Source organism: Panthera tigris, chromosome B4 (genome assembly GCF_018350195.1).
Source record: "Panthera tigris isolate Pti1 chromosome B4, P.tigris_Pti1_mat1.1, whole genome shotgun sequence".
In the NCBI taxonomy this organism is placed as follows: domain Eukaryota; kingdom Metazoa; phylum Chordata; class Mammalia; order Carnivora; family Felidae; genus Panthera; species Panthera tigris.
The window spans coordinates 96,032,046-96,056,038 of record NC_056666.1 but is presented as its reverse complement, the minus strand read 5'-3'; the positions used below and the strand labels follow the sequence as shown (position 1 = coordinate 96,056,038).

Sequence of the window (23,993 nt, the reverse complement as noted above, 5' to 3'; positions counted from 1 at the left end):
AAAGAGAATTGATATTTATTTATTTAACAGCAGATCTTTAAAAATAATAACTCTTTTGTGATTAATCAAAAGCATTAGTTAAGAGAGAATAGTGCTTGATTGTGCATCTGATTCTCAAAGTAAACTATGAGCTCATATTTGTGTACCAAAGATTTTTAAAAAGCCTAGAAATGGAAGGCATTCCATAAATTGCTGTTGAATTGGATCACATGGGATTAGACCAAAGTAAAATAAAAGGGGCCAAATCATTCTATGGGCAAGACAGAGATTAACTTTATGAACTTGACTTTTTGGTATGCATCTTCCACATGGAGTTGGGTCAACTAAATTGTGAAGCCAAATAAGTATCAGTTAAAGGGCAAGAAATATGTAAAACTGAAGATGTTTAAAAATCCTCAAGGATAAATATATCTTTTTTAATCATGATCATGGAATGTGAATGAAACACTATTTTCCCTTATATAAAAAAATATAATTCTGCATCTAGTTAGACTCTATTCTTCTAAATAGTGAAGCTAGAAATTATACTAAAATTTCTATGGCATGCTTCAATATTTGAATTTCAGCAAAAGTCTCTAAAGTACAGAAAAAGAGATTCATGCCAATACCCACATGTTGTTTACAGTCAATGGCACATACATATAGGAAACTTCCTAAACGGCACATAGCTGTTCAGATGCAAAAGAGTTAACTATAAGGTACTGGGATACAAACATTCGGGCATTTTGTAAAACTTTTGAAACAGTCTTCTATATTTTTTCTAAGAATGCTTTTGCCTTCTGTGTGTCTGCATGTATGTACGATTGTGCATGCACACAGTGAAAATCTATATATTGTCACAGAAACAAAATAAAAATTACAAAATACCAAGCATATCTAAAATTTGTATTCATTTCTGAACTGCTATCCAATGAATCCTATGTGTTATTTTTCATAACTTTCCAAACAACACATATTTGATCTTTTCACAAATTTCATTTCAAAAATCAAAGAAAGCGTGGCAATTAGGTTGCTTTACGGTTATAACTTAAAAGGGTGGAAGACACTAAACACTGTTGAGTGAAGTGTGGTGTGGTATAAAGGAAATTTCACCCTACAGTAGGTTATGTTTGAAAAAAGACTAGAAAAAAGAATTTGTGAAATTAGATTGTGTCCCAGCCACCTAAGTTTTCATTTTAGCCATCTCGTTTTAAGCAGAAAAATAACAAAAACAAAAACATACACAAAATGCATTTCAATAGACCTCAAAGATATTTTTTCTTTAATATTCCCTGGGACTACCTCTCTTCATAGTTCACATTTTTTTAATGAAACAATATTTATCCTAATAACCACATTAAGGTAGACAATAATAGGTACTTATTTTAGTGTGAGAAATCTTTTTTAAAAATGGTACCAATATTAGGAAAGCATTAATGTAGACACCATACACCCTTGAGAGAGTGCTGTCATTGGGTCAATAGCAAAAGAAAATACGAGTGTGGAGGTAAATATAATTCTCTGTAGCACGGGACTCTGAGAAGCTCCATAAGTATATGAGGAGATATTACTTAAGGTTGCAATATATTAACTTCATAAAGAAAAAAATAAACTACACAAATTCAGAACTCCCAAAGTGCATAAATTCTAGCAAATATTTAATTCACTTTTATATGTCATCAAACTTTATGCAATTATTAGTGATGTAAAGATCTTTCTGTGCTACAAATATAATTATTATTACACTAAAAATGTTTGGGAATGTTGTAGTGATGTTCTAGTATGCTTTAAAAAATTCAAGACAAACAATTGAGTATACTGGCTCAGAAAATGTCCACAATTTATGGGGTTTCTTGTATCGTGGGCACTGTATTTTACTGGATCAACAGCTTGCATTGTTTAATAAAGATGTAGATAGGCTATATACAAAAGACAGATAGAATTAGTTTTGAAGCTCTGACCACAGGTTAGAGTGAATAAAATGATCAATAATATACAATTGAATACTAAATTTTTAACTGCAAGCTCTGTTATTTCAAAATAGATAGAAAATAATTTTCAAGATTAAAGGGACTCCATGCATTATCTTACTCTTAATATTTTACATGCCAAGTTCTCAGGGTTCAAAATTATCCATATGATTTTATAACTCTAGCAAAAGCAAGGCTCTATAGAGCTGATGTACTTATACAGCCTGGGAGAAATTCTTCCTTTAAAGAGTCAGACCCATAGCTGATACATCTGATGCATGTTATAGGCTGACAGAGTATTTTTGTTCAAAATTTGTTCTGTCATTTGCGGGTCCTTTATGTTTTTCTGCATCAGTGATGTTTGTGTCAGACTGATCATTCTCAAAGGCATGGCCTAAATCTCTCTAACTTTGCCACAGTCAAGTAGTTTTTATGTACTTCCTGGCAAGGCCAGGGTTGATGCCTAAGCAGGTTTAGCCCAGGGCCAGAGAGGGTGGAGGACCGACCAAAAGCAGCATTTGGCAGCTGGGCGGATCCGGCTGAGTAAAGAGGCGTTGACAGAGTCAGGCCGCCCTGACAGTGTGGCAGGGTACTACTGTACTGAAACAGTTGGGCTGCAAGGGCAGTTTGGTGAAGGCCAAAATATATGCCGACCAGGACATTTAAGACCATGCTTTCCTGAGTGACATTCCACATTTAGTCACCAGAAAACATTCATGAATTTCTTTATCACTCCTACGTATAGCCCATCTTGGAACTAACCTGCCTGGGAATGATTTCTATTCCTTTTGGAAATTAAAACAAAAACAAAAACAAAAAATAATTCATGCCTCACACCTCTTAGGTATTGGTGGATGGTAAAGTCAGGGTTCTAATATCCCAGGGTAATGGGAGTCAGAATGGCCAACCTCATCCAAGCACTTCACTTCATTTATTAATTTTAAACCCCATCCCTTCTGTCTCCCCCCCTTCAATCTTGTCTCAGGGCACCTTTTAAAAAATGAAATGAACTGATTTAAGTTCTATTATCTTTCCTTGGCTTAGCTTTTAATAAGACACAAAACAATACGAAAATACAAAGTAGAAGAGGAAGAAGCACTGTGTGCTGTTTTCAGTAATTAAATAAGCATTTGAAAAGAAAGTTTAACAACAAATAAAAATTCTATGTATGTTGTGTGTTCAGTGGTTTCAAACACTGAAAATGAGGGAAGAGAACATATTTAGATGCTAAGTAGCATTGATACTTAGACCACTTAAAGATGGATCTAGTTTGAGTTCCTTTGGCTCAGACACTAGTTAGTCTGGTTGTGGTTTTTAGTTTGTTTTAATTAGTCTTTCTGGATAGTTTCTATTCTCATCTATTTTATAAATCTCAGTTTGCTCCATTCCATTTAATTGACTTCGATGCATCTTAACTTTCTTGAATTTAATTCAACAAACATTTACAGGGGAAAGTAAGAAATCACATATCTTTCTAAATCACCATGATAATTTAAACTCTGTCTTCTTAAACAAAATAATTTTGGTATGCTGTCATTTTGATGGTTAAAATATCTGGAAATGAGAGTAAAAGAGGAATCAAAATGAAAACCCCACATGTAAATAAAGAAATGAAAACTATATTTCACTTACATTTTATAATTGTGGTAAGCATTTCTTTTTAAAATGTTAAAAAACCCACAGCGAAACATACTAATAAAAGCAATTGTTTTTTTCATGTAAAGGAGTGTTGTACCTGGTATTCTGAAGTTCAAGTGCTTTAGTTTTAGCACGGATGTCATAAATAAAATGTTGTTGGGTAATTATTATTCTATTTTCTGCTGTTGTATTTCCCAAGATGGTGATAACAGGATAACCCATCTGGAGTGTCCACTGATCCATTACTTCTTGTATATTTACATATTTTCCATTCCTTTTTAAAGCCTTTATAACCAAAATTGCATAAATTAGTTTTATAAACATGAATTATAAACATAATTAACAGTGAGCCATTTTTATTTTTACCTTTATGATTTACTTAAGTTTGAAAACATGTAAAATCAGTGAAGCTAATATAATGTGTTAGTAAAGTTAATCTTCTTGCCTTGAGTTAAGCTTTATACATACAGATAAATGAAAGCTTTATTAACATTAAAGTTTTTACTTAATGGAAAACAAAACATAGTTTATTGTTAAAACAAGTACTTGCAGCATCATTAAGTATCCCAAATATGTCTAGCATCAAACTTAAATATTTGTTATTCACCTATAGAAAAAAAACTACTTTAACATCAATATTTCTCTCAAACATAAGGGCCTGACACCATATTAATGTTGTATTTCAGAAGTACTGTCTTGCTGGAAAGTAGGCAAGGTACTTTTTACTACCATTTATGGTTTAAGTAATTTTAAATCCCATTATTTTTATAATATAATGTATCAAAATTAAAATGATAAAGCAATATGGGGAAAATGGAAATATAAAAAGTAAAACAACTGTCAGTGCCAATAAAAATTATGAATGGTTTATAAACTCAATTCAAATATTCAAGAAGAGGTTTTGGTATTTGAGCTTCCTATACTTTACCTCTGATAGTGTATTCCAGAGATCATTTCTGGCTGCATTGCCATACTTATGAATGGTTAAATAATCCTACAAAGAATATAAAATTGTAATTACAATTCGAAGGCTGAGCAATTTCCCGTAAACACGCTTATTTCTCAATTCAATTAACCATTTCTATTTGTTAGACTTGCATTAGTACAAAGGCAAAGAGAAAGGCATGGGAAATGATGAAGAATCCCATTTTAAAATATCCCAAAGAGATTTAACTATAACATATCTCTGGATCAAGTCACCAAACAATACTGCCATCTTAAAAATTATCTTCATAGCCATAATCACTTCTTATGGATTCCCAGGGTCAAAGGCCTTTCTCTAATCTACCAAATAAACCTCGGGCAATTTTAAAGAAACTATCTCTGCATTGAAATATTTAGAAGACACTTCCCCATCAGGACTTCCTGTTGAAATGTTGGGGGAAAAAAAAAAGAACTGTCTTATGGAAAAGAAAAAATAACAGCAGAAGCCTGACTGATATACGCTGATGTGAAGACAAGTTGCTTTGCTGAAAGAGTGAGTGATGACCGTCTCCAAAACACGTCCAGCTCCCTAGTCTCTCTGCAAAGGGCAGGCTGTCTCATACAAAAAATGATACACACTTATTTCCATGAGTTTGAAACATATATTAATATTTAATAAGAAATAGTCAATCCCACACTTAATATTTTTGAGCGTAGGACTTCTCATTTCCCAGTTTCCATCATTAGTAGTTAAATCTACACATTTTCTATCTACTTCATGCCTGTTCCCTTCTACGAAGCATGGTTTATGTCACTCTGAATACGTTATTTAGTTATGACTAACTGGCGTTATTCTTTTCCTGAATCCAAAGCAGCAAAAATGAATAGAAAATAGTATTTTATATTATAAAACAGAGGGGCCCTGCCATTAGAAATTCCATCATCTCTACAACATGTAGGTAGCAGACAAAATCCTAATTTACATCACAGTACTGAAAATGAGAAAAAAGAACTTGCTGACTCTTTTCAGTACTTTACATAGAGTGGAATACTTTGGGGATAATTAAACTTGGGGAAGAAATTTTTCTGAAATACAAATCGTAGCACCTGTGACAGATTCAGCTTTGTTGGCAACTCACAGCACAGCAAATGGCAACTCCCACTTAATCAGACTCTAAAGATGCAGTGCCCAACACGAACTTAGCAACCACAAATCCATCACCGTCATCAGGTGTTATGAATAACTTTATTGAAAAAAATGCAACCCTGAATAACCAATCTGAATTCCACTTTGGCTTTGAATATGCCATATGAGTCATTTTCCATTAGAACTCAGGGACCAGGATTTAAATAAATTATTTGAGATTTAACTGTCACAATTATCTTTTATGCTTTTTTAGTACTTAAATGAATAAATTTTGGAACAATGGGAATTATGAAACATAAATTTGAGTTTTATTTTAGTGATGCAATAATAAAATGTATCAAAATAGAACTATTTATTTCTTGGATTTGGCTTATGGATAGTGTTGTTAGGATAATCCCAAAGAGGAAACAAAGGAATACTCCATGGATCTCGAAAGGTCTAATACATAACTACAAGAATCTCTTCACAGACAGACCAACTGTTCATATTATGAGTTGACCTTGACCCAATAGTGATCCTCAACTCAAGTTCTTGGTTCCTCCCCAATTCAGAATAAAGCTCAAATTTACATTTCAAGCAGGCTAAAATGGCAATTATCCAGGCTTAGGAAGCATCTCTGACTTGCTTGCCTCAGAATTCAGGGCAGAAAGCGTCTTCTTGGATTCTCGGCAGTTCCAATCTTCAGGCGTTACTGGAATGCTACATATGTCAACTCTTTTTTCCAAAAAAATAGAAAACCCCAAGTGTTTTCCTTAGTTGTTTTAACCTTCCTCTTGCATGAAAATAGTCATATTTTAAATTAAGGAAATTTTGTTTTGTCCTTGTCAAATTACAAAGAAAATTACAGAATCGTAAATGTGGTTGTTGTTTTTGTTTTGTTCTTGGTTTTTTTTTGATGATCAATCATTTCTTTATCAATTCATTCCACAAAACATAAGGTGTACTTCTCAAATGCTGGTAGCTTTCATGTGCTGGGGAAACAGTGGTGGAGAAAAGGTTACTGAATACAATGGCAGATACTCAGATGTGATTTGGGGAAGACAGTTTCTGTGACTGAAACTGTAGGAGTCTTGGTACAAAAACTACCTGACAAGATGAATTCAAACATTTGGTATGCAATTAAATAAGAAGATTTTAAGTTCCTTTCAAATCTACAAGTTGATGAATATGAAGATTGCTGGAGTTACAAATATGAAATGGAAATTGATGTTTATAGGTATGTGTATGAAAGTCAATCTGCAATAGGCTTGACATTATGATACAAAGTAGGAAAGGGTTTTAATATTAACTGTGAAAGGAACTGAGGGTTCTCAGAAATAGTAGAGTTGTTGAAAAGAACAAAGATAACTGCTAGAATATGCTTAGGGGACAAAACTGATTAAAAGGTAAAAGCCCATTTAGCAAAAGTATATTCTGATACATAAAGTGCAAGAATGGAAGTCTGACTATCTTTGTTCAAGTCCACACCCCAACACTCCCTAGCTACATGATTTGGCAAGTTGCTTAACCTCTCCGTGCCTATCTTCACACCTATAAAATGGGGATAATAGAAGCCCTTGTTTCATAGGGTTATTCTAGGAATAAATGTTTTAATATCTGTACAGAATTAGTAAAGAGTGTCTAGAATGCAGTTAAGTACTCAGTAGAAATAAGCTGCCATAATCTTTGTAATCATTTCAGCCTACTGGCTGGAAACAGAGTAACTGAAGGAAAAGCATCACTGACGGTAATAACCAAAGAACAGAGCAATGAAAACAATAATATTTGCCTCCTTTTTATAGTGCTGTGTGAATTGCTTTATATTTTATCGCATTCAATCCCATGACATTTATGGGGTAAATATCATCTTCATCATCTAATAAATCAGAACAGTGGAACTCAGAGACTCCAGCCCACGTCCAAACCCCATACCTGTGCACACAACTGCTGACCCAACCCAATATCTGCTAGATGCTCCACAGATGACTAAGAGCTTCTCAAAGCTGAACTCACTGTCCTCCCCCATATCAGCTCCTTTTGGCAGCCCTTCTCCAGTGACGACCCTTCTATCCACCTCAACCAAGTAATCTTCTTGGATGCCTCTCTCTCCCTTTCCACCACATTCAAGTGATGATCCACGTCCCCACTATTCCCTCAAGGTTCCCCCTTCCTTCCTCCTATTTGACAGTCTCTCTGGATGACTAGCACTGCCACCGTTCCTGCTCTGTTCCCTTCATATCACATCTCTGCCATGCAGCCAGAATAGCTTTCACCAAATGCATACATGGAACCCTGCTACATTCAGAATATAGTCCAAACACCCTAATGGGACTTAAAAATATCCCTCGTGGTCTGGTCTCTCTGTACTTCTGAAATCCTACCTGTTACTTTGTTGCTCTCTGCCTCAACTTAGCTACTTCCTGCTTTCTGCAGATGCCTATTCATACTCTCTCCCTTTTCTAGGTCATTGCACAAGCCCTTCGCTATGTATGCTTTCTCTTTCGCCTACGTCAAGTCAGCTCAATCTCTGGGACTCAGGCTTGATCCATTTTTCTCAGGAATCCTTTCTTGCCCATTCCCACCCCTTCCTAATTCTGAGTTAAGTACCCCTCTTACATTCTCACCCATTGTACCATATAAGAACATCTATCACACTGTGTTCTAATTGCTTGTTCATTAGTTTGACTGCTCATGTACTCTGTAAACTCCATGAGAGTAAGGCCCCTGTTATTCCTGTCTACCACTGCTTAGCCAGCATCTATGTGCCCAGTTAGGGACCCAGCAAACGCTGACTATATTTGTGTGGTTCCTGACTTTCCTTATTCAATATGCCTCCCTGTGAACAACTGACAGTACTGTAAAGAGACATTTCTTATATTCATCAGGTTCCTCCAAAATGTCATATTTAAACACTAACATAGAACATAAGTTATTATTTCAGTGCATATTTGTCAGATATAACTCGCATTGATAGATGGAATTGCATATGATGTCATCAAAAGACTGAACTATTGGGTATGAGACCATCTTTATTTTACTTTTTTTGCTAACAGGTGACATGATCCACAATCTGTCATGCACAAAAGCCAACGGGACTAATAAGTAAATAGGGAGAAAAGTAAAAGGTGAGCTGAGGAAGGAAATCACTATTATCTTTTAATATGTTTACATGGAATAATTGTGCACTCCTAGTAATGAGCCCTTTAGCACATGGAAACAGAGGACAAACTGCACAAAGGATTTATTCCTCAGGACACAGAAAGACAGTTTATTAAAAACCAAAGATATATGGACCGGTTTATATATGTTTAGCTGCAAATTACAAAAAAAAAAAAATCCACCCTAGAATGACCTTTTTAATGACAAGATTTATTCTTTCCTATTATAAGAGAAGGTACCACAGCTGCAGCTCTTTTCCTCCAGAAATTGGCCCCACCTTTACCTGTGTTTTGCCTTCATCCTCAATTTTGCGGTTAGATTGTACAAGTAATCCCAACCATCACATTCAGACATGACATTGCACAGAGGAAACAGAATTTCTTCCTGAGAATCTCTTTTTAAGAATCAGGAAAACTTCTTGGGGTGCCTGACTGGCTCAGTCGCTTAAGCATCTGACTTCATGTCAGCTCAGGTCCCGATCTCACGATTTGTGAGTTTGAGCCCCACGTCGAATCCCTGCTTGGTGTATTCTCCCTCTCTCTCTCTCTCTCTCTGTCTCTCTGTCTCTCTCCCTCCCCAGCTCTCTCTCTCTCTCTCAAAATAAACAAAACCTTAAAAAATAAAATAAATAAAAATAATAATGAAAGCTTCCTCTCCATTCCTGCATCAAACTCTCTGTGATTCCCATTTGTCAGAATCACATCCTGTGCTCTAGTGGAAATGTGCTAATGAAGCTTTAGGGGATATTGCTCTGGGACTGCACAAGGCAGGACCCAGTCCTGTGTTTTCTCCAATGAGATAAGAGAGGCAAGTCTGGGCCTCAGTGACACTGGGAAGTAGGAGCCCTTGTACTTGGAAGACTAGTCTGGGAAATGCCAGGTAAATTCAGGCATTGATTTTTCTGACTATGTGACAAGAGGGTTGAAGCAAGAGTTTGAAATACTGTTCCTTTCTATTAAGAATAATTGTACCTCAAAAATTTGTAGTGGGCATTTGTCATTCTTTGGGCTTTCCAGCATTTAAACACCACGTTTATATAGGGGCAATAACTCACCATGGAATCCTGCAGGAAGGTGAAGGCTCCACCTCCTACTGGCAGTGGAAGGGACAAAATAGTAAATACTCCCTTCCCCATGCTCCCTGGCAGCTAAAGGATGCACGTGTGCCCTGGCCTCAGGCAAGTAGATACTTCATCCCAGGACTGTGAATCCTGCAGGACCAATGCAAAGAAGCAGGAACAGTTGAAAGATGATCCCCTGGGATGGTGACACTGAGGGTCCAGAGGCAGCCATGCTAATGGTAGCAGCTGAACCAGCCATTCCCCTGGCAGGACCTTGGCGAGGTTTCTTAATTTGAGTCCCCTTTAGTTCCTACCAAACATTTTGTAAGCCTGACGCTCCAGCCTTCCCAATGATTCCAAGGGCTACCCCACACCCTTCCAATAAATTCCTTTTTGCCTAACTTAGCCAGAGTTTGTCTCTGTGGCTTGAAACCCCAAACCCTGACTGATACAACACTAATGGGGGATATAATCAAAACAAATCCAAATATCTTAAATTTTCCTGGCAACCTCAGAAAGAAAAGTAGGAACTCTCTCATACAACTTAGGCAAAATGGAAAGCAAAGAACACCTGGTTTTACTGAATAAATCTTCTAGGCTTTCACTGTGTTATAAACAGTAGGTATGAAGGGAAGGAGGTAGATACTTAGGTTAAAAAAGAAAAAAAAGAGGCAGACGAAAAGATTGGAGAAAAAGTATACAAGTTCCACAGACAAAAGTTCACAAGGGAGTAACAACAAAAAATAAAACTAAGCTAAACCATTGACTTAAACAAAGCTTCTAGAGTAGGAGCTTTTAACCTGAGAACCTAAACCTCAAAAATTAAATATTTGTAAGTCTGTGCATTATTAGAGTAGGGTGATTTCAAAGGGAGCCATGGGCAATAAGAAAGCAGATTAGGGGTGCCTGGGTGGCTTAGTCGGTTAAGTGTCTGACTTCAGCTCTGGTCATGATCTCACAGCTCGTGAGTTCAAGCCCCGTGTCATTTTCTGTGCCGACAGCTCAGAGCCTGGAGCCTGCTTCAGATTCTGTATCTCCCTCTCTCTCTGCCCCTCCTCCAACTGTGGTCTGCCTCTCTGTCTCTGTCTCCATCTCTGTCTCTGTCTCTCTCTCAAAAATAAATAAACATTAGAAGAAAGAGAAAGAAAGAAAGAAAGAAAGAAAGAAAGAAAGAAAGAAAGAAAGAAAGAAAGAAAGGAAGGAAGGAAGGAGATTAAAAGCTGCCAGATCATAGCAATGTCATACAAGGATTGGATAAAACCCATTTGAAGCCTGGGCCATGCACTTCAGAGGATGTTTCTACATTCCCTGACCTTGAGAAACAGTAGCAAAGACACCAAACCAGGGACAGATGACCAACTAACACACAAGAAAGCTAGACTACAGATCAAAATATTATTTTGGTTCATAACTGAAAACTGGCTGGAGATTGTGATATTAAGTAAAAATGAGTAGCAAAGCACTGGAAAAGCATTATATGCAAAATAAAAGAATGTTTACATTTTATTCTAGTAGATAAGAACCAAGGATGAAAAGATATGAATAATTATTAAACCTTTATTATTAAATTATAACAAGTTTCTAAGAAGGAAACCCAGGAAAAAAGGAACCACCACAAACTTTTCAAGGTACAGGAATATCTGGCCACCAGACACAGTAAAAAACAAGAGGTATTTAGGAAAGAAAGTTATTTGAACAGGTAGAACAAAATGCCTGAAAATAACATATCACTGTTTACATGCCATTTTGATTTTGATTTGTTTAATGTGTGTTTCACCTAGATTTACTTTTTAGAAGTTACTTACTTAGATATAGGAGCATTCATATATTTTTCTAGGAACAAAAAGGCAACTTACATTATTTTAAAAATCCATATGATATAATATAATATGTAATATATAATATAATATATAATATAATGTAATAATATAATAATAATCCGTATAATTATGTAAAAGCAGTATACTTTTTTAAAGCATTGCAGAATGTACCAGAAAATCAGAAAATTTTAAATCAAAACAACTTGCTGGCACATAAAAGACTTGTTTGTTTGTTTGTCTTCAATTATAGACAATGGCATATTCTCACCTCAGTTTTCTTTTCACAGATCTCTTATTTAGTAATTACATATCATGCCATCAATGCCTCAACATGCAAGAGCATCACCAGAGGTGTAATATTGCCATTGCTGAATTTATACATTCCGGAACAAGCTGACAGGGTCCTACACCTGTTAGCGAAATAATGTGAATGTAAGTCTATAGGGGTGTGCTGGGGTACTGAAAAGTATCCCCACCTCTCACTTCTGCTGCTAGCTTGAAATATTATTGAGACACAAAATGAATCTATTGGTAAAACTGAAGTTTGTGAATTGCTTTTTCTGAATGCCCTGGTAAAGGACTTTGACCACAACAAGCTCACAAAATAGATAAACTATATTCTTACTGGTAAAAATACACTGCCTTTTGTAAATTAAGATGCTCACGGACTATAGGGTTCGTACATGGAGTTCCTCACTTCCACTCCTTTACTCATTCAGACCTAGTGCTGGTGACTAGTTGAGAAAAAAAAAATGCAACTCAATTGATAAAGAAGTGTGTGTGTATTTAGAAAACTAAATAGGAATTCAGGCTGATCCTTATCAGTCATGTGATCTTGAGTAAGGTATCTATTTTCTCTAAACTTTAATTTCTTCGACTGGAAAGGGTAGATAATATAAACTTGAGAAGACTGTGCACAGAAAATGACATAAAACAAGTAAAGCTCTTAGAAAAAATGCCCGCCACATAAGAACCCAAGAAATGTTAGCTATTTTAAGACCAAGCTCAAGGGGTGGGGGTGGGGGACCTAGAGTCAACATCTTCAGCCTCACCTCCAGAAGTCAAAATGTCCTAGTGACTCAAGGGAGGGAAATTATATGGACAACCTGGAAGGAAGGTAGTACTTAAAGGGATTTTTTTTTTAAGTTTATTTATTTATTTTGAGAAAGAGAAAGGGTTAGCAGGGGAGGGGCAGAGAGAGAGAGAGAGAGAGAGAGAGAGAGAGAGAATCCCAAGCAGGCTCCACACCACCAGCGCAGAGTCCGATGCGGGGCTCAAACCCACAAAACCGTGAGGTCATGACCTGAGCCAAAATCAAATGTCAGATGTTTAACCAACTGAGCCATCCAGCTGCCCTAAGGGATTTTTTTTTAAAGTAAAAGTGCATGCTTGCTTCGGCAGCACATATACTAAAAAGTAAAAGTGCAAGAAAAAAATTAAGGCCACAGTTTTTTAGGTTTGAGGAAAGCTTAGAAACCTTTCTCCTCCCAGGTCTGGAAAAAGAAAGAGACCTGGAGGGCTCCTGAGTTGTGCAGTCTAGTGCCCTATTTTTCACCGAGCTCTGCTCAGGTGACAAGCCACTGGTTGCTTGTGACTTGGGGTGGCTCATGAAATAGAAGCACTCATTAGTGTCCCTCGGCACAAAATAGCCATACCTACGTTGGCACTAAAACAGCAAAAACACTAACATTTAGGTGACCACAAAGACAAAGCTTCGGCAAGATATATACCAAACATTCAAGCAACAAATGCTATCTCACTTCTTTCCCATTTACTGATCAACCCACTCCAGGAAACCAGTATGACAGCATATCAGTGTAGAGGAAAACAAAGGGCTCTTCATCATATGCTCTGGACTGAAAAAGTTCCCTGGGATATCCCCATATTAATGGGCATGGCATTAGGAGAATTCAACAAGGACAAATTACATTTCCCATATGCTCCGAAGCACGGGGATTTCTTTCATTCAGTGTTCAGATCATATATACTTGTTAAGACTCTTTATCAATGGCAGGTATTTGTCTATCAGATTCTCTTTTTGTTTCTCCAATTATCCAGCTTATATTTCATAGCTCATCTTAATCATTTTATAGCAAATAGCCTCGTCTCCTTTGCAGCTTTGTCCTTCAAGGACACTAGGTGGTGAAACCCCAATCCTGGATGAATCCAAGTATTTTCCTTCTCCAGGTCTGCATCATGCTGCTAAGCATCATGGGAGAAAATAAGGCAATCAGTTTAGTGTTATTATAAATTCATAATTCCCTAACTCAAATAGGCAATCGATACAACAGCCATGCTGTCCTTCCCTTCCCAATCCTTAATCTTCAAACCTCTCTCTGGCCCACTATTACCTCACTTTCAGCTACTGACCTTGCTGAAAAAACACGGAAAAAATCAAATTCATCAGAATTTCCAAATTCCCAAATTTACTGGAAGTATATCTCCTATCAGACATGAGTTCTTTTACTGTCTTAGGGACTCATGTCCCAGTTATCTCTTACTTCTCTAACATTTATCATGCTCTTCTCATCCTGGCTCCTTCTCTACCAGCCCAACTAGTACAAGAGTCCCCCATCTTTAAAACAAAACAAAAACTTTCCTTAGCCTTATCCCCCTTTAACTACCTACCCTAATTTTCTGATCTCCTTCCTTGGCAAATTTCTTTAAATTTTATTCTACATACACATGTTTCTACTCGGACATTTCCCCTTCACTCTTTAATCCATGCCACGGATATCAATAAATCTGCAAGCTGCCAAAAGAAATACTTTCCAGTCTTTACTCCACCTCTCAGCTGCATTTAACCTCATTGATCATTTTCTGAATCTTGAAATAAGCTTTTTGCTTGACTTGGGGGACACCACACCCTTGGTATTCTGCCTGCCTCTCCGGCTGCTCCATATCAGTCTCTAGCCTGGGCCACTCGTCTTCTCTCAACCTCCAAGGGTTACAGCTCCACAGGGCTTGTTCCCAGGCCTTTAACCCACAAACATTAGGATAATACTTAGGTACCTCTTCTTCCTCACCTCTCATACACATCTTTCATCCAATCTATCCCTTGGTCCACTTATTCTACCTTCAAAAAAACACTTTGGGAGGTGCTTGGGTGGCTCAGTCAGTTAAGTGTCTGACTTTTGATTTCAGCTCAGGTCATGATCTCCTGGTTTGTGAGATTAAGCCCCACATCAGGCTCTGCACTGACAGCATGGAGCCTGCTTGGTATTCTCTTTCCCCCTCCCTGCTGGCGCTCTCTCTCTCTCTCTCTCTCTCAAAACAATTAAATAAACATTTAAAAAAACATTTTGAATCCATCCATGTCTCTGTGTATCTACTGGCTATTTAAGTTGCCATTATCTCTCACCTGAATATTCAAATATCTTCCTAATTTTATTACCTGATTCCTCTCTTGGTATGCAGATTGCCCCAAGCCCAGTGTGTTATTACAAGTTTCCAGATAACTGCTTTAAACACAAATGGAATGCTCTGGTTTCTCTTCAAATTGCATAAATCTTTCACCTTTTAAATACAAACGGAACCACATCACATTCCAGCTTAAAACTGATCCGATCCTTAGCATCCCGCTGCACTCAGGATAAAATCCAACCTCCTCAGCACAGTCTCCTTTGGCACTCTATGATTAGTTCCTGACCTCCTCTCCTACCTTCTCTCTCGTCCTTACTAACTCTGCTCGGACACACCAGTTTCTTTCTTTTCCTTGAACTTAGTTCTCTGCTCCAGCCCCTTGCAGGCCCTTCCATATTTCCAAAATGATCTCCTTCCTCCCCAGCCTTTTCTCACCTTCAGACCTCAGTAGACATTCCTTCTTCTGGAGAAAGAGTTCCTGAACACCAAATCTAAAATTGCCTGACCCATCTGCCCATATGTTCTCTCACAGTGTTCTATTTTTTCCTTCCCAGCATTTCTCACATTTAGTAAATATCTATGTATTTGCTTTTTTTTCCTGCGTAGGGTCAATCTTACCCTGTTATATATGATTCATGAGATCAGGGCCATATCTGCTGTATACAGCATGCTCTGAATTCTTGGTATTTATCGTGGCATCTGACATAGAGTGGGTATATAATAAGTTGGTGTGGAATAAAAGGATAACTGGACACGCCTGATGGGGGAGCAACATGTACAGTGGATATAAAAACTAAGCACAGCTGGAGCAGGAAGTGAAATCACAATTTTGGTTTATTAGCACAAAGCATTAAGAAAAGATTTTAACACTATAATGAGCTATTTCCCTTAAGGGTAAAAAATGATCTGTAAAATAATCGCTGGGAGAGACCTTGAGCAGAAGAGAACAGGTGAATATAAGAGACTGATTGCAAAAGGAAATGAGATTCGGTATGACAAATGAATTCACCATTTCTTTGTGTGCTATATTAGCACACAGCCCTCTCTTCCACAGACAGAAACAAGAGGTAGATCAAATGTTTTTAATGCATTTGAACCTTTTATAACTCATTTCCCAAATATGTAACTTAGGGGAGACCTTTGGCACTCCTCCTAAGCCACTAATTTATAACATGTGCTTTTTCACAATAACATTAAAATATTTAGATATCATGGGGAAAATGAATGTGTAGTAAATATGTTATGGTTCATTATTTTTACTTTATAACCATTTATACAAAATTATGAAAATGAGAGTAAAATTTCAATCTTCAAATGGGTAAAACACATGGATGATTATGTCACCAAAGAATGAAATGCAAGAGAATATATGAAAAGTTTTCAACATCATTTGTGATAAAAATATATACACTGAAATAGCAATTGGGTAATTTTTTACTTAGTAAATTAGTAAGAAAATTATTTTGAAAATAGGATCCAATGCTGTTTGTTCAGTGTATTATAAAAAGAGAACTTTCAAACTTTATGCCTACTCCTACATATTAGCTTAATATTTTAGAAGAAAAATTGATAACATGATTCCAGAAATTGATATGAAGAGACAACCAAAATATAATAGGAAGATCTATAATTTAAAGACCATTATGGTGCTGTTTAACAAAAACTGGAAAGTGATCTAGATGGTCCCAAACAAGGAAAAAGCTAAATTTATTAAAATATATTATGGTACGCCTAATATTAAACTATGTAATAGCATCACTAAGCATTTATAAAAATATGAGTAATAAGAAAAACCATTTTCCAAATTTAGGAGGGTTCTTTTCACAATGACATTGACTACATTGCCAAATATGTAGTTCTAGGCTATTACGTGAAGGTTCTGAAAAGGGCCCATAAAAGAAAAAGAAATGATTGAAGGAAAAGAAAGGAAACTGCTCATGCAAGAGTTAAATAGGTTAGAGGAAAAAAAATGCCTCTAAGGTAAGTTTATTGTATCCTGAACTAGCAATCTGATCAAATGTAGAGTCTTCAAGGACTGAGAGGCATTTTGCAGATAGATGTACCCACGGGTGTGTATATTAAAGACTGGTGTGCATTTACACACATAACAGCATATGAATATACATACTCATCAACAAAATGTGTCTAATAGTTTCACAGATACATTTTAAATAAAGTTATCTTAATTTTTTATGTTTATTTCTGAGAGAGAGAGAGAGAGAGAGAGAGAGAGAGAGAAAGCACAAGCAGGGAAGGGGCAGAGAGAGAAGGAGGCACAGAATACAAAGCAGGCTCTGGGACCTCAGCTGTCATCAAAGAGCCTGACACAGGGCTCCAACTCCCAAACTGTAAGATCGTGACCTGAGCTGATGTTGATGTTTAGCCAGCTGGGCCACCCAGGTGTCCCATAAATAAAGTTATCTTAAATATCACTTTATAAAACCAACTCTTCTTAGCTAAAATATATCTTAAGCCCTTAAATAACAGGTAAGAGAAAACCAATGAATATAACTTTCTAAAACTTCCTGTTGAGCTTCGTAAATGCCTGCAGGATGACCAAACAGAGGTGTATGTCGTTAATAATAAAGGCTTTTTAGTTCATGCTAGATGGTTACAGTGGTCAGTTAACAACATTTAACTCAGAGGCAAAATGACAAGGATTCAATCAGTAGCTGTACATAAATTAATTGAAACAGATGAATAGAGATTATTTCGTACTGACTGAGAAATATGAATAACTATTGCTACTTAATGTTTAAACTATTTGTTTTTTATTGGAGATAGTATTCTTGATTCTCAAATCCATGGAATATTTCCTTATAATTAATTTTTTTCTATCTAACATTCTCATTAATTTTAGCTTTGTAGTTAGGTCTTTAATAAATTAAATGATAATTAGGTCAAATCCTATGATTCAAACCACCAGCAATGATAACATCATTATCGTATGGTATTGAGTGATCACAACAAATAATCATGAAGTGTTAACCTTTCTATCTATAGTAATTCTAAAACTGCACAGTGATTTAAGTGAAACATAGAGAAATCTGAGCAAAAACTGTCTGTGGTTATTCATTTTACAATAAGCATGATTCAGCTACCATCTGGATGAAACACAATACTGTCTCTTCAGAAAGGAAATTATCTTCGACACACTGTCTCTCTTCCTCTATTATTTTATGACTTTCCATTTTTCTGAAAAATCTACATGCAAGGGAGCAGACGCTCTCTCACAAACGCAAGCCGGAAGTTATCGAATAAAAATCCTGTGTACACATGTTAACATATAACTTCTCACTGGAACACAAGTTATTGAGTATGTTGTTGCTACTAACAATCCCTCTGGCTTTGTGCCTGTCATTACCTTCAGGCTGGCAGAGTTTTATGAGCACAAACCAATAATAATGATATTTCCCTTTTGCTTTTTATCCACACCTCATTGCCTTACATTGATTTGCATAAGCAATTTCTACCCTGATAATTGGAGCCAAACATCTTGTTCTGGGTTACCTTATGGAAAAGAGCAGTTAAATACTAATCAAGAGAAATCTTTCTTATTCAACCATATTTTAGATGATATTGAATTACCTTCATTGGTTGAGCAAGAAGGTAACGTATTTTCTGACATGGATTTCAGGGTTTGAGTTTATATCAAGCTTAATGATGTTTCTTCATAATTTGAGTTCCCTGGTGTTGACTCATAATAACATGAAGGATGGGATCGTGAGGTTTAAATCATTAAAACAATACTGCTTTTGTTTAAAAAGAAAAAGCAATAGTACTATGTGCTAATTATTTTTTAATAGCTACTGAGACAATCAATGTTATCTGAGGATTCCATAATTATAGCCTTATTATTTTATTTCCAGAAAAATCATAGAAAAAGAGAAAATTGTAACTAGGATATTAAAACAAGTAAAAATTATATAAGAAATGTCAACATCATGTAAAAAAAATTCTATCTAAAAGAATCATTAGCTGAATTACTTCAGAAATAAGTCTATAATACTCATGTAGAATGGGGATGTGATCTATAGGAACTTAAGTTATAAAAAAATAAATAAAAGAAGTAATTCCTAATTTACTGATCATATGCATAAGCATTGCTACATGTGGGTGAAAATTAACAAATATGCACTCAAACAATAATATCCCCAGGAAATGAAAGATGTAAAAACTGACGAATGATTCAGCAATGCTTAAAAAGTATTAGGGGTTGAACATGGAATGAACTATGACTGCACTCAGGAGAATACAGTGTCACCAAAACCAGATGAAGAAAGTCTTTTAAAGCACTTTTGGATAAAGATGGTGGTTGAACAAACCCATCTAATTTTGCTCCTTCCAAAAACCTAATTAGAACTACTCTTAGTGTATGGGTATAAATTCTTTGTGATACCCAAATATCTTGATTTTCTGAAGTATAGCAGTGGGCTTTCCTGACCTTTAGTCCTCTAATCCTTCCAACAGTTTTGGAAAATTTGTATACCCTGTGCTAAATCCTATTCTGCTTGAAATACCTAGAATAGTTCGGTGTCGCTACTATATTAGGCATCAAGAGTGGTATATTCCAGGAAAAGACCCTCAGAGATGGGAAATTTCCATCTGTATTGGATGGTAATCTATGGTTTTCATGGTCAAATTTTCTTAAATAATTATATACAATTGTCTAAATTGAAGAACATACTTTGGGAAAACAGATATTGCTTCAATAGAACATTATCAGAGAATACAGAATTACAAAGTCTTTGGGATCAAAGTCTATTTCTGACTAGACAGGAGAGAATTGGAATGGGGACCCTGAAAGTCTAAATTCCACTGAACCTTCCTTGACATCAAAAGCAGCTCTTCTAGCCTCTGAAAAAGTTAGTTAGTTACCACTAGTTTGATTCCCTTATAATAACACTCATCAAGGGGGATGCCGATTCTCTTTAAGACAAACCTCCAATTCACTTCAGTGCCATCAGACCCACAGGTACAGTTGATTCCAGCCAATTTCAGGAATACAAGCAGAAATTCTGACTTTAGGGGCACCTGGGTGGCTCAGTCAGTTAAGCGCCCAACTCTTGATTTTGACTCAGATCATGATCTCATGGTTTCTGAGTTCAAGCCCCACATCAGGCTCTGTGCTGACAGTGCAGGGACTGCTTGGGATTCTCTCTCTCCCTCTCTCTCTCTCTCTCTCTCTCTCTCTCTCCCTCTCTCTCTCTCCCCCCCCACCCCCACTCACACTTGGGTGTACTCGCTCTCTCTCTCTCAAAATAAATAAATTTTTTTTTAAATTCTGACTTTAGAAAAGATAGCATATACACTAAAAATCGCCAAGAAATTTCAAAAAGTCCTTAGAAAATGTCATCTGAGACAACTGTATGCACATGTAATGTATCCAGAGCAAAATATGAAAATGTAACATAATATGAAAAATAACAAAAAAGCAAGAGAAATATAAGCAGTTTCTTAGTAGTGGGCAAAAAGAAACATCACCAGCAAAAATTCTCTGTCATAGCAAATGCTGGTCTGATTTGACTATAGCTACAGTACTATGTACGTTGAGGGCCATATAGTCTTAATATTCAGATAATAACTAAAGACTCAAGAACAGGGAATCACTCACTTTTGTATATCTAGTTTACAAATTTTCCCATCAAATTAAAATAGATGTCCCAAATTAAAGTATCAAGCCCAAATTGTCTAACTAGTAAAATGCATTAAATAAATCTTACGTTTGGACATTCTGAAAGACGAAAAAATCTCAGAGAGTATTTAGTACAACTCTTGCATTTTACAAATCCAGGAAAGATTTAGTGACTTGTAGAAAGCCCCACCATTGATTAAAAACAGAAATGATAATCATTTCCATTGCCTCATGCTTCCAAAATACACCAGCTATTATTTTGGGAAATGGATTATGTAAAACAGTAGATATGTGGAGTCTGAAAAAACATAAACATTTCTATGTTTTAAAAATATATTATTTATGAGAGCATACATAATCCAACAAGGGTTCATGCTTGGTTTTCTCCACATTTCACTTTCAATTTAAACATCAAAACAGAAGCTGACATATTAATGGTAGCCAGAACTAATTTTTTATACTGTCTATTTACAAAAAGAAGTTTTGAGGCAATTTATTTTAAAATTGTACTAAACTGAACCATTTAAGCATCAAATAAAATTCAAGAAATAAGGGAATTAGACAAAAAAAATCAAGATGACCAAACCAAAGAAAGTCGTGATTATTCTGTATGAAACTATTTATTAGACTTCTTAATAGCTGATCAAATGAATTACATGATTGTTAGAAACAAAACTTTTCTCAAAAAGTCTCTAGAGTCCCTTTCTACTGAGGAATATATATGTGTACTGAAATTGAGAATATATTTCCCAGGGGTGCCTGGGTGGCTCAGTTGGTTGAGCACCCAATTCTTGGATTTTGGTTCAGGGCGTGATCTTGGAGTTGGTGAGATTGAGCCCCACATCGGGCTCCATGCTGACAGCACGGAGCCTGCTTGAGATTCTGTCTCCCTGTATCTCTGCCTCTGTCTCTCTCTCTCTTTCTCTCAAAATAAATAAACTCAAATTCTCAAACTTTTTAAACTAAAAAAAAAATAAAATATAAGAACACAATATGAAAGGTAGATGAATATAGTTGAATTGATATTCAGATACTTTGCAAGTTAAATATGAACATCTGAACTGATCTAGAAACTTTCCAGAAACCTACTACCTTTCTATACTTTTATTATATTTAATCTATAAATATTATATTTATAAATTATGTTATATCTGTATTTGTTATATCTTAATTTATATTTGATTTAACATTTTATATTGTGTATATTATATAATATATACAGTTGACCCTCAAGGGTTTTCAAACCCAACATGGGTTTGAAGTGCACAAGTCCACTTATATGTGGATTCTTTATAGAACAGTATTATGAATATATTTTCTCATCCTTATGATCTTCTTAATAACATTTTTTATCTAGCTTACTTTATTGTAAGAATACAATAAATAATATATATAACATACAAAAGTGTATCAATTTACCGTTTATATTATCGGTAAGTCTTCAGTCAACAGTAAGCCACTAGTAGTTAAGTTTTTGAGAGTCAAAAGTTGTATGTGGATTTTGGACTCTGTGTGTGTCAAGGGGGGGTGGTGAGTGCTCCTAACCCCTGTATTGTTCAAGGGTCAGCTGTATTATATTTTATATATTTGCAGTTGTCTTAGTAAAAAACATTTTCCTTGTTCCCAAAAGCATTTAGGATGGGTCATAAGGATACAAAAATTGTAAGAGAACACAAATTTTAAAAGAAATCACCATTATAACATTGCTCCTATGTGGAACATGAAAGGCACAAACAAATAAATTGAAGGGAAAAAGGAGGAGGGGAAAGGAAAGAAAAAGAGGAGGAAGGAAAAAAAGAAATGAGGGAAAAATATATATGAAAAGCATCCTATTTGCAATTTGGGATTGACCACACCTGTAAATCTAACTCTGGGTCTGTCTGCAATGTAAACCTTCACTTGTCATCATAGAAAAGCCATGGTTAATGTAAAAACAATTAATAGATTTCCCAAGCAGAGGGAAGCATTGAAAGTCCAGATTAGCTCCTATAACATGTCAACCAAGACTCCCCAGAGACTTGTGGATGGGAAATATATTAATATCAACTCTATGACCACTCAGCACCACGACATGAAGTGTCTGTTCAGGAGGTCATTTCCAAAATGTATCCCATAAATCTTCACGCACAAGAGATGATAATTTATCACCTAGACATAGGGATCTACTGTAAACTAATCCAAACTGCTGATGATACACTAAATCAGTTTGAGTGATGAGTATAAATAAAGCTGCAAGCGAAGTCCTGAAGGATACAGATCCATCTGATCAATGAGATGTCACAAGGTAAATGAAATGCAATGTTGACAAACATAGAGTCCCCTCAGTTGAAAATTAACCAAATCAAGTATCAGAGCATAAAGGCACACATTAATACAAGCTTCAAATAAAAGTTTAATATAATAGGAGTCAGAGGGTACCCTCTGTTTCTGAAAAAACTAAATAGTCTGGGTCAGTAGAAAAGGGGTTATTAAAAATTGATGTCTTTTGTATACCATCAAAAATACGACAGGGTAAAGAAAAATTTTACAAAAAAATAATCCTTTCCAAATAATATAACTAGAGTTATTCAATCTGCTGAGCAAATCCATACAACAGACGAGGAAAAACAATAAAAATTTTATACAGAAAATGATTTCACATCAACTTGCTACCAGGAAATCAAATTCAATTTGTGTTGCCCTAATGAAAGCTTAGATATTTTCTGGAACTGTCACAGGCTACAACTTCAGTGGGAAAAAAAACATAGGATTGGGGATAAGAAGGACATTCCTCCAGACAGTTGATATTCATGGAGGGCACTCCTTGAGAAAAAAGACTTTCCCAACTATGTGATCAGAATGGATATTCTAGCACCCGGCAAATAGGTTCAATAGAATTCAGCTATTCTGAAGGTGTCCCTAATGGCAAGAGCTGATTAAAGTAAATTTCAACCCCTGCTGAAACAAATCTGTAAGAATATTTTCTAAAGGAAATCATTCTTCAACAAATTTTTATATTTTTTTCTATGTTGTGTTAAGTATATGTAGCTTTGTCGTAACATATTTAACTCTTGCTTTGCATTTTATCTTTTCGTTCATTTTGGGCAAAGATAGAATTATACTAAAATATGACCTAATCCCATATGTAGTTTATTTAAATTTCAAAATGAAAAGCTTTACAAAGAAGAGATAAGACTGATTGCTCTCTCTGTCTTAGCATAATTGTATTTCAGGTGAACATCAATTTACTTTAAAGGACACTTCTAAGTAGCAGATGCATCATAAATAATTCATCAATCACAGCTGCTAGGAACATGATTTACTCCGACAGATTCAATGG

At 35.8% G+C, this 23,993-nt stretch overlaps 1 protein-coding gene across 1 annotated transcript in view; it reads right to left on the bottom strand.

Annotated features, from left to right (window-relative positions):
• Window positions 1–23,993, bottom strand: part of TRHDE (thyrotropin releasing hormone degrading enzyme) — a 378,437-nt gene that overhangs the window by 84,932 nt on the left and 269,512 nt on the right. The window contains exons 8-9 of the mRNA XM_007082254.3: window positions 4,516–4,581; window positions 3,685–3,872 (exon numbers count right to left, since the gene is read on the bottom strand). Coding sequence (XP_007082316.3) covers window positions 3,685–3,872; window positions 4,516–4,581 — 254 coding nt within the window. The remainder of the gene's footprint in view (window positions 1–3,684; window positions 3,873–4,515; window positions 4,582–23,993) is intronic.